Source organism: Crotalus tigris, unplaced genomic scaffold (assembly GCF_016545835.1).
Source record: "Crotalus tigris isolate CLP2741 ecotype Arizona unplaced genomic scaffold, ASM1654583v1 scf7180000024422.1470167, whole genome shotgun sequence".
Classification (NCBI taxonomy): domain Eukaryota; kingdom Metazoa; phylum Chordata; class Lepidosauria; order Squamata; family Viperidae; genus Crotalus; species Crotalus tigris.
In genome coordinates this window covers 518,013-530,378 of record NW_024100588.1, presented here as the reverse complement: position 1 = coordinate 530,378, position 12,366 = coordinate 518,013, and the positions used below count along the sequence as shown (strand labels likewise).

The 12,366-nt window shown below is 41.0% G+C and overlaps 1 protein-coding gene across 1 annotated transcript; it reads right to left on the bottom strand.

The window, feature by feature from the left end:
• Positions 1-7,660: 7,660 nt before the first annotated feature.
• Positions 7,661-11,470, bottom strand: DAD1 (defender against cell death 1). Its single transcript, XM_039329974.1, has 3 exons — positions 11,147-11,470; positions 9,399-9,537; positions 7,661-7,815 (listed from the first exon to the last, which is right to left on the bottom strand). Exons 1-2 carry the CDS (start codon positions 11,388-11,390, stop codon positions 9,407-9,409), a joined length of 375 nt encoding a protein of 124 aa, XP_039185908.1. The 5' UTR covers positions 11,391-11,470; the 3' UTR covers positions 7,661-7,815; positions 9,399-9,406.
• Positions 11,471-12,366: the final 896 nt, after the last annotated feature.

Genomic DNA, 12,366 nt, shown 5'->3' with positions numbered 1-12,366 from the left:
AAGCACTGGCTTTGTTTTTACAAGAATTATATGCTGGATAAAAAATATTGGCCTTCTGATCTTATTTAGTTCACCATCTTTTTTAAAAAATAAATTAAAATTCATGTGTTTTTGAACATCTGAAAAGAAGTCAAAGTTACAAAGGCAATTTTTGTAATACTAATACTTAAAGGTATTCTGGGGTTAAAACAACAGAGAAGGCCCAGAACAGGATCACAGAGTCTGAGAAAAATCAGATTTGAAGACTATGCCAATCCTGTTCTATCATTTGGAAACAATGCGCAAAATCAGTATCAGTTGTTCACGGTGCTGATGTCATAGCATTATATATTTGAACAAAAAGTGCTGGAAGTTATCTCAGCCAGAAGTTCCTTAAGAAAATGACAATAATTCCCAACTCCCAATGCCTAGCCAATTGGGTTTAGCTACACTACTGCATCTGACTCCAAAGGTTTAAAAGTTGCATCACTTGATACTGAAACAACTATCACAGCAGTTATGATCAACCAGGTCTTTTACATTCACTTCTAGAAACTCTTTGTGACTTGACCTCTTGTGTTAGTTTTGCAATCTTGGTATTAAATCAGATTAAATAGGTGGGAGAGATTCTACAAAATCTACTCAGGTCTGAATCACATAAAATTCCATTGACGACTACAGAGAGGTTTCAGTAAAAGCAGAAAACAAACATAATTATAGTTTTGTTTTCCCAGAACAAACCACCGTATTCAAGCTGAGCACAGCAGGAAGTGAGGAAGAACTTGTTTGCTATCTAGTCTTTTACATCTAAGGAAGCTCCTTCAACTTAAGTCTTTAAATCAGTTGAATCTAAATCTGTTGCTAATTAGGATTTGGAGGAACTTTTATTTCATTTCATTTTTATCCCACCTTCGTTATTTTTTACAAATAGCTCAAGGCAGGGAAAATATCCAACACACCTTCCTCCTCCCGTTTTTCCCACAAAAACAAGCCTGTGAGGTGGGTTGGGCTGAGAGAGAGAGTCACTGGCCCAAAGTCACCCATCTGGCTTTTATGCCTAAGGTGGGACGAGAACTCAGCCTCCTGGTGATCAGCCCAAAGTCACCCGGCTCATTTTCATGGCTAAGGCAGGACTAGAACTCAGATTCCTATTGATTGGTCCAAGGTCACCCAAGAAGCTATCATGGCTAAGGCAAGACTTGAACTTTCAGTTTTCTAGTGATTGGTCCAAAGTCACCTAGCTGGCTTTCATGCCTAAGTGGGACTAGGTCACAGTCTCTTAGGTGGTTGGCTCAAGGCCACCCAATTGGCTTTCATGGCTAAGGCAGGACTTGAACTCAAGGTCTCCTGCCTTCACCACTAGACCAAACTGGTTCTCCAAATTAGCTAGGAATTATGCTGGTTGAATTCTCCCATATTGAGAAGACAGTGAATTGAGAAAGGCTGATTTAACAAAGCTATCGTCTTTCTTTCTTTATTTATTTTGGTAAGACCCACAGAGTTACATGTGTCTTATTTCTCAACTCTTTTGGTGTACCATATATAACTTTATAATTATTCTTTCCTTAAGGAATATTAAATCACCCACTGTAGGGAAAGCGTATAGATGAGTGTTTCTTATGAGAAATAAGAATCTGTGCCTTCCAGATTCAGGGGAAACAATCATGGGAAACAGCTGCCAAAAAGGCCAGCACAGTTCTAGGCTGCATTAACAGAGGGATAGAATCAAGATCACGTGAAGTGTTAATACCACTTTACAATGCCTTGGTAAGGCCATACTTGGAATACTGCATCCAGTTTTGGTCACCATGATGTAAAAAAGATGTTGAGACTCTAGAAAGAGTACAGAGAAGAGCAACAAAGATGATTAGGGGACTGGAGGCTAAAACATATAAGGAATGGTTGCTGGAATTGGACATGTCTAGTTTAATGAAGAGAAGAACGAGGGGGGACATGAAAGCAATGTCCTAATATCTCAGGAGCTGCCATAAAGAAGAGGAAGTCAAGCTATTTTCCAAAGCATCTGAAGGCAGGACAAGAAGCAACGGATGGAAACTAATCAAGGAGAGAAGCAATTTAGAACTAAGGAGAAACTTCCTGACAGTTAGAACAATTAACCAGTGGAACAACTTGCCTCCAGAAGCAGTGAATGCGCCAACACTGGAAGTTTTTAAGAAGAAATTGGCAGCCATTTGTTCGAAATGGTATAGGGTTTCCTGCCTGAGCAGGGGGTTGGACTAGATGACCTCCAAGGTCCCTTCCAACTTTATCATCATTATTATTAATAACTCCATTTTATTCTGAATTAGTTATAGCTCCTCTGACATACTGGGAGGGATCCTAGCTGCCTCTTTTTATGAAGCTATAGACACTGAAAATGGCCAATATGGAAAAAAAAAGTGAAATCATTTAGATTGAAAACCATCAGAAGAGAAATCGTACACTGCAAGATAAATCTGGGTGGAATTGTTTAAGAAGGGAAGAAATGGATCAGCAGGAATGGTGGGATTCACGTAACTGGGTGTCTTTAGTCAGATACTGGACAGCCATTTGTTAAAGATAATCTATTATTTGATATTGGGCCAATGTCTGATTTTAAGAGCTGTGCAGGGCCAATAATACTATGATAGTATATGTCATTAGTTACTCTCACAACTGTGCAATAAAAATTCAGGCATTCATTTATATTCTGCCTCTGTTTGGATAATTGTACAGTTCCAGCAGCCTTTAATAATAGGCATATTAAAAATCCTGGATGGTACCATCCCAGATGGCTTAGGGGACATAGTCTCAAAGGCGCTTTTCCAAAAGGCAACTAGACTTTCTTTGTTTTTCCTTGAAGAGGTTTCACTTCTCATCTAAGAAGCTTCCTCAGTTTTGAATGAATGATGGAGAAAGGAAGCATTTATGTTCCTTGCAGTCATCTGGTCATTAGCACTCCCTCTAACAGTCATTGAGGCCACTTGGAGATTTATCAGTGCCCTCAGGGTCACCTGAATAGTGCAAATGGGCATGGAGCCTTCTTGGAAGTGCTGAAAGGACTGTGTTGTAAATAGGGAGATAGGTGGTGATGTAAAAAAAGATGTTGAGACTCTAGAAAGAGTACAGAGAAGAGCAACAAAGATGATTAGGGGACTGGAGGCTAAAGCATATAAGGAACCGCTGCTGGAATTGGCTAGGTCTAGTTTAATGAAGAGAAGGACGAGAGGGGATATACTTGCTGTGTTCCAATATCTCAGGGGCTGCCACAAAGAAGAGGGAATCAAGCTATTTTCCAAGGCACCTGGAGGCAGGCAAGAAGCAACGGATGGAAACAAATCAAGGAGAGAAGCAACCTAGAACTAAGGAGAAACTTCCTGACAGTTAGAACAATCAACCAGTGGAACAACCTGCCTCCAGAAGTGGTGAATGCTCCAACACTGGAAGTTTTTAAGAAGAGATTGGACAGCCATTTGTTCGAAATGGTATAGGATTTCCTACCTAAGCAGGAGGTTGGACTAGATGTCCTCCCAGGTCCCTTCCAACTTTATTACTTTATTATTATTATTATTATTCCCCTTCTGTTAACAGAGGACTGTTCAATTTTAACGCAGATCGCGTCTTTGACTCCTCTTTCAAATTAGCCGTCTTCTCTATCGAGAATATGGACTTTGCTGTCTTCAAAAGGTTTTCCTTTGCTTTGGATCAGAGAACGCAAGCAATTTCTCAGAAATACTCATTCAAGTTGATGGATTTTAAAAAGTGAACAGACATAAAATTTTGTGGAGTTTTTATTAGGGCATGTTAAAAAAGAGGAGCTGGACCCAGCAACATTTCAAGGGTAAAAAGATTCCCGGTTTGAACTGTCTCGTTTCTGGGTGCTAAAAAATAGAAATCATCTTACAGCAGTTGTTTCAAAGGTGACATTACTTCCCTAACAAAAACTATCCTTCATTTTTTCCAGATAGCACAGTAGATGACTTTAAATTTAAACAATTATTTATTTAAAACAGTGAGATGGCTGCCCATTTTTCAACCAACCCTGGGCAGTTCCCAATCAAATTAAAAAAAAAATAAAATATTTTTAAAAACTATAACATTCAACCAGTTAAAACATAAAAGATTACAGCAACAAAAAACTGGTGCCAATCCGTGCTAATGTGCCAATACTAATCTTCTCTAATTATCTACTTAAAACATGCCTTAAAGCAATTTTCTCCAATTATTTAATTTAAAGCATGCATTAGCATGAGTTAAAACTTGTCTCTGAAGACAACTGGATTTGCTCTTACTAACAGGAATTAAGAGAAGAAGTTCTATTGAATAAACTTGGGGTAATTGGGTTAGGTTTTACTGTTCAAAGTAAAACAAAGCATTTTTCTGATATTTTAAATTTGAGGGACTATTTTTAACATCCTCCAGGTGTTATTTCAACCTTCATCTTGGCCACAATTTACATTTTAAGTTTTAAAAATATCTTCCCTGCACAGTTTACCCCTGGCCCAGCTAGCTAAGCAAAAGGAAATAAACAAAAGCAGGAAATGGAAAAAGGGGCAGATCTTAAAATGGGTCAAACCAACCTACCTGAGTCTTCCATGACGTCAGGAGCGGCAAAATTGATCTGGGCCATCTTTTGAAGCTCTTCCCGCAGAGACCGCTTCCTCTAGAAAAAGTTGTTTTGCAAAATTGAACAAAGAGCCGGCACGTGGCAGAGCTCGGGCGGAAAACCGGAATGGGGAGAACGTTACACCTCAAGTTGAGATCCTTTTGAGTCAAGGTGAAAACCCACAACACCGCTAGATACACAGGTGCAAAAGGGGAGAGGTGCAGCTAAGTATACCACTAGTAAAAAGACCTGCAAAGACTAAGAATAACTTTGTGGTTGTTCCATTTGCGGGCAACTTAGAACAAATAAACTGGAGCAAAGACCTTGTGCACTCCTTTGAGGAGGATCTAGTTTGCAAAAATCAGCCAATTTTATTTCTGTTACCAGAATATGTTAATTTTTTTCCTGCTCAGGTAGCAAGGATCCAATGATTTCTGGGGGTAGATCCCAAAATATGTCGTTGGAGTGAAAAGCATTTGATGGTGTTAAGAACTTAAGGGAAAAAAAGATCTGGGTGGCTTTATGGACCTTGTAGTGGTTTATCGAAGAGAAGGACAAGGGGGGACATGACAGCAGTATTCCAATATCTCAGGGGCTGCCATAAAGAAGAGGGAATTAAGCTATTTTCCAAAGCACCTGAAGGCAGGACAAGAAGCAACGGGTGGAAACTAATCAAGGAGAGAAGCAACCTAGAACTAAGGAGAAACTTCCTGACAGTGAGAACAATTAATCAGTGGAACAGCTTGCCTCCAGAAGCAGTAAATGCTCCAACACTGGAAGTTTTTAAGAAGAGACTGGACAGCCACTTGTCCGAAATGGTGTAGGGCTTCCTGCCCGAGCAGGGGGTTGGACTAGATGACCTCCAAGGTCCCTTCCAACTTTACTACTATTACAACATTAGCAGCTCAGACTCCTACAGCCATTTCAAATTCACTACACAAAATTCTTGACACCGTTAAGCATATTGGAGCTTAACACACTATGTGAATCCTGTTAACTACAGCTTAAGAACCAGGGTTTATCACTTAACATAGACTGAGAAATTAATTAACTGTGGTAGGTTAAATAAGCCATAGCACATGGCCATGCCTATGGGGGATAGGGATGGCATATAACTTTAATAAATAAACTCTACCTTTTCTGCAACTTCTGGAAAGCCTCTGAGGATCAGGTTAAGGTTTGACCTGGAATAGGATATGCTCAAATTACAAGCAGGGTCCTGAAATCTCCATCCATTTGTTCTCAATTAGTGGAATATAAATTAAGCCACCTCTGACCGTCCTTTCTTCCAGATGTTATTCACTGCCAAGCACAAGCAATGCAATGGAGTTGTAATTCAGCAACGCTAGGAAACTCATAGCTTCTCATTCAGGAAAGATTAAAAAACCTCTATTTTTAAGAGACCCACCTAAAATGCTAAACTGCACGTTTAGGAGTGGCATCGAGATGTGTTACCATATGAATCTACTTCTATTTCAGGGTTCTTCACACTTGGCCCTTTTATGATTTGTGGACTTCAACTCCCAGAATTCTTCAGCCAGTGTGCCTGGCTGAGAAATTCTGGGAGTTGAAGTCCACAAGTCGTAAAACAGTCGTGTTTGAAGACCCCTGTTCTATATGTACCAGTGTTTTTTAATCTTGGCAGCCTAAAGATGTGTGGACTTCAATTCCTAGAATTCCCCAGCCAAATGTTAATGTCCACACATTTTCAAGGTACCGTATTTTCCGGCGTATAAGACGACTTTCTAAAGCATGCAAAACATCTCCGAAGTCGGGGGTTGTCTTATACGCCGAGTCGTCTTATACGCCAGAAAATATGGTAGTTTCTGGCATATAAGACGACTTTCTAAAGCATGCAAATCGTCTCCGAAGTCGGGGGTCGTCTTATACGCCAAGTCATCTTATATGCCGGAAAATACGGTACCAAAGATGAGAAACACTTGATACATACTCTTTCAAAACATCCAGGCAGGAACAAACATTAAAATATGATTCTTTTGCTTTCAAAGTAAAAATTACATTACTTGAGACTATGTAGCAAAAGGCTAACTCCCATCATAATCATTCCTGATCACCGACTACACTGGGCAACTTAAAAGCAAATGGGACCTCTGTCTTTTTGTATAATTTAGACCAGGAGTGTCAAACTGCCAGCCTGTCAGCCTGACGCATCACACAGAAGCTGCGCCCACCCCATTGCCGGCAATGGCAAAACAGTTCCGATATGTTACATGATGTCACATGAAGTCACGAGTTTTACAGGTCTGATTTAGACTGCCCCTTAATTCACACCTAAAGGCCTCTGGTTTCACACAAAAACAATATCTGAGTGGAAACCACTATCAGGTCACATATTTCGCAGCCTAGTGATGGATGTGAATATCTGCGGTGATGCAAATATATGGATATCTTAAAGATACCATGAGTCTGTCAAAAAAGGTTTCTCGAAATCTGATAAATCTCAGATCGAAAGCTTGCAATATGTCAGAGAAGAGTTATTTTAACATGACTTGGCAGCACACATAATCAGTCCATTCTTAAGAAAACTCTTGTTCAACCTCCTAGAAATGTAAAGTAGCTTGAAGTTCCCTAAATGTGAGATTTAGCTGCATTTTTAAAAAACTTAGCTTTGCACAATGATGTCAAGGCTAAATGCATTTTAAGACTCTGAGCAAAAGTAGAGCTGTGTTGCTTTCTGCAAACTTACAGAGAAACTGTGTTGCTCTTGATACAACTGAATAACTTAGCAATCATTTAGTCCCATGTGACGCAATCAAGAAGAAAGAAGTTTGACAATGTAGTTGTTCTAAACAAACACCAGAGGGCAGCAAAATAAAGGAGAAAGTGATGAAATGTTAGCATTGTCAACATTGTTTTTAGAACCATGTCCAACGTCTAGGCAACTGGAAGAAAGCATACAACAGATTGGAGAAAAAATAAATCCACATTCAGTTGGCTGCAGGGTGAAGGCACCCAGGCAACTATCTGAAATATCCTTAATAAATCTGAAGATACAGTAGTGCCATCCACTCAAACCCTGCCAACACTGACATGGTTTTCCTAACTTTGTTGAGATCCAAACACATAAGAGAAGAAGTAACAAAAGTGAATTTATTGAGACATAAAAGGCAACAGCCAATTCCTTCGATCATTTTGATCCTCAAACTATTTCTCGTTAGGAAACAAACTGGAGCCTGGGATGTTGTCCAATAGGGGCCAGTCTTCAGCAAAAAGGAGAAGTCCAGGACAGTCTACAAAAGAAAATGAAGGTACAAATGCTTTTAAAGAGTGGGTATTTTGTTTGCTGTAGCAACACTACTTCTGTGCATTTGTTGCAAATTCAACCACATATTAATCTTCCTAAGCTCATGATTATGCAATGTATCTACTCCCCTTCTCTCTAGACTACATATAGAAAATTTTGGAGCTTCCCACTCACAGCCATCAACCTCAAATTCCATGCTTTCTATGAAAGCAGTGACTGACACCATCAATTCAATGTGCTCGACGTTAGTTTGGAAATGCCACACAAGGCATGAACTCATACTATGTCCCACAGATGCATTATTTGCTTGAGGATAAGTAACAGAGTAAAGACAAATTAAGAGGAGCAAAATTAATCACAATTTCTGTGTGATAATTATATGTACTAATATTATATCCAGCATCAAGCAATCAATCTTATTACAGATCTATCTATCTATCTATCTATCTATCTATCTATCTATCTATCTATCTATCTATCTATCTATCTATCTATCTATCTAATCTATCTATTGTCGCTCCGCTGAGATAGGCAGCATATAACCTTGGTAAATAAAAATGTCTATTCATCCATTTATCTCAGAAAACAGTAACTGACAATACAAACATATGACAGATCTCAATCAACCACCTCAATTGTCCTGATCCCCTACTATGGGCCCAAGCCAACTGGAACATAGGTGCAAGGTTATTTGCGACATGCCAACATTGTTTCTCAACCCTGACAAGATGTATGAACTTCAAGTCCCAGAATTCCATACTCGGTCATGGGGAAATGTTGAAATCCACACAACTTAAATTTGCTACGGCTGAGAAGCACTAATCTACATTCTCTGTCAATGAAGCTGAGGTCGATGTTTCATGTAGTATTGCCTGTGGTAACAGCCCCTTATTTGGAGGGCAGCTTCAATCTGGATGATTTTAGAACTTCTAGTATCAGCATGCAGATCTAAATTTGGGGGAAGACTAATAGGCTCCCAGGGAATGTGATAAAAGACCAATATATGGAAAGCGTCAAAGAGTATTGTTCCACATGGTGTCTGTGGTACAGAGAATACTTCAACTAAAATACACCATTTAAAAATAACATGAACACTAAAAGAAGGAACACAGAAAAACACATGTGTTGTTGGGTGGTCTTGACTCCACCACCACCACCCAGCATCTGAAATCTCATTTTAAAAAGCTACTGATAATTAAAGAACATATGAAATGCTATAACAGTGTCTCCTACAAAATTTTCAGCTGGAACTGATCTAAGCATGACATTTTTGCAAAATGTCCCTCCTTCAGCACAAAACTGCCAATTCAAACATGAGATGGGTTGTTTATTTGAGGGGTGGATGGGAAGTGGAGAATTGGTGGCAGTTGCTCTGCACTCGAAACATTTCCAGGTTACTCTGTGTGGCAGGCTTCCCACTTTTAAGAGAGCAACGATTTGCTACCCAAAAAGGGACATTTCACAAAATTGCTCCTGAAACATTTTTGTAACCTCTTATCTTATTTTCTACAAGAAAATCTTCTCTTCTGAAAAATATCCCCCCCCCCCATACCAAAAAGGTGTACAGACCTCCTTCATCAGCCTACAAAATTGATGACTACGAGATGTAGGATTGTACTAGCAAAGAGAAAGTCTGCAAAGGCCCGTTCTGGTGAGATTCCTTGAAATTCTCCCTTGTTCTGTGGGTTGATTTGAATCCTCAAGCAAACTAAAGAAGAAAAAAAAGGGAGGAAAAACATGCTGTTTTAATGGAACACTGGAGGAAAAATATCACAAGAGAAATTGTAGGAAAAAGAACCTATTGTTTTTTACAAAAACTGTAAGAAGACTTGCTAGCCTGTGAAGAAAATACATTGTATATATTTCTAATTTTATGAGTGTGGCTGAAGTTTGGAAACTGCATGTAGGAGCTAGGACCAGAGGCCTTGCTATACTAAAAAACTGGTCTTAACCAGAATTTGCTGATTATGATTGTTACTCCAGAGATAACCCCCTAGGACACGGATCTTCAGACGTGGCCCTTTTATGACTTGTGGACTTCAATTCCCAGAATTCCTCAGCCAGGCATGCAGGCTGAGGAATTCTGGGAGTTGAAGTCCACAAGTCATAAAAGGGCCACGTTTGAAGACCCCTGCGCTAGGAACTAGCCATAAAAGGTAATTTGAAATAAGGGCAGGGGGCAATAGAATGTGAGGAATGGGAGATGTAACTAGAGGCGTGGAATAATGTATTCACTTTAAGTGTTTCAGATAAGTTGTGACGGCCTGACTACTAAGCCAATGAGGTAAATTTGCAACGGCAATAGGGAATATAAAAAATATTAATGATTTAAGGTGTGTCCACTGTACTTGTGTGTACGCGATACACCCTCTTTGCAAAGTAGTACAAATAAATTACCATTGTTTTCTCTTGGAAGTTTTGGCTGGGGATTGTTTATTTAAACTAGACAACGGATCCCACAGAATGAATGAGAAATGGTCTCATTTCTCACTCATAACCTTAAATTGGCTTTAGCATTTCAAGAATGCAATGCTAAAGCCAATGCAACCTGCAAGAAAGACACAGTAACCAATCTAATAAGGACTTTGTCATATCATGATACAGATTTAATTACACTGTGCAGGTTGCTCTCGACTTACAACCATTCATTCGAAGTTACAAAAAAATGATTTGTGTGTGGATTTTCACACAACTGTTGCAGCATCTTTATCATGACCCCATCAAAATTCAGGTGCTTGGCAACTGGCATATATTTATGACAGCTGTAGTGTCCCGTGTTCAGTTGACCATCATTTGTAACCTTCCCAGCCAGTTCCCAATAAACAAAAATCAATAAGGGAAGTTAAGAGTCGCTTAATGATCAAATGATTCACTTAACAATTGGAGTGACTGACTTAACAACTGCGGTAAGAAAGATCATATAAATGGGACAAATCTTGCTTAACAATGGAAAATCTGGGGCTCGGTTGTGGTGGTAAGTCAAGGACTAGGTGTATTTCCAAGTCTTTGTATATTCTCAGATTTCAAATTAAAATATCTCTAGTGAGGTTCTCAAATATAGCTCATACCATTGCTATGGCAACCACAAAACCTCGCCCCCTCATGGAGCCTTTTTCTGGAGGTTGCCACGGCGACATAAGGATACTCGGCCCCTCCCCCCGGTCGCTAAGGGGGGAGAGGCTGGGGGTTCGCAGTTACTATGGCAACGCCAGAGCGTCAACCAGCTGCGATGGTTGAAATCAACGGGTTGCCATGGGGACAGTCGCGCCTGCGCAAAACACACTGGCTTTCCCCGACCCGGTCAGAAAGTGCCTCACCGCCCAGGATGAAGCTGCCCACGGCCGAGATGAAGCCGGAGAGGAAGGAGTTGAAGGGGAAGGTGCCGACGCCGAGGCAGTAGCCGAATTGCAAGGCCCCCGTTAGCATGACGTAGAGCAGATAGGCGTCCAGCACCTTCAGGCGGCTCGGCGTCCCGCTGCTGTACTCGCCTAGGAACCGTCTCACCACGGAGGTCACCGAGCTGGCCCCGGAGCCGGACGACCCAGAAGCCGAACCAGACATAGCGACGGCGGATACGCTGCCCAGATTTCGCTTGCTTGGGTGGCCGGAAGCGAGCTAAAGCTTCCGGGGTCGCTTTGGGACACGCGAATGCGTAGCATAGAAGCCGCGGCTCTCCCAAGGTCAACGCAGTGTGGGCAGAGTGGTACGCATGCGTAAACGTCAACCTTTGGCCGTTGACGCATGCGTGGGATAGTCTGATGAGCCGAGAAACGGTATTGGCTAGGAATCTCTTTCTACGCATGTGTGGTACAGTCATCATTGCGCGTGCGCTTTTGGTTCTGGCCCTGGAATAACAATGACTGAATTGATGCTCAGTGGGTGTGTGCTTTAAAAGAAATTAAAAAGCAACATTTTCATGCATTTGGATTTGAAGTCTCCAGCTAAAAGGGTGTGGGGGGATAAATTCCTCCAAGAGTTATAATGCAAAAATATGTGTAAAAAAAGAATTTAAAAAACCATCGGCAATATACTTTATAAAAGCATGAAGTAGCATTAACTACATGTTTATGGAAATTCTCATGGTTGTCCCAGACTTTGTTTTTCCTTGAAGACCTTTCTCTTCTTATCCAAGAAGTTTTTTTTTTCAGTACAGAACTGAAGAAGCTTCTTGGATGAGCAGCGAAACGTCTTCAAAGAAAATCAAAATCCAGTTGCCTCCTGAAAAAAAGCATTTTGGGACAAACATGACCTGGATGACTGAGAATCTCCATAGACATTAAAGCCTGCCTCTTGGGCGCACGTAAAGATCGAGCCGCTTCTCTCTTGCAGAGGACACACGGGAATCGCTCCCTTTCGGGGGGGGGGGGGAGTGAGCTTGGCTGCAATAGCATCTGTCCCCAGCTGGGCCAATCCCCATCCCCTCCCGTCAATCAAGCCACCCAGGCTCCTCCCCCTCTTTGTGATGCCTCCCCCTCCTGCCCACCCGCTTTGCTCCTCCCTCGCACTGATCGCCCCCCCAGGCAGGAGGGAGCACCAG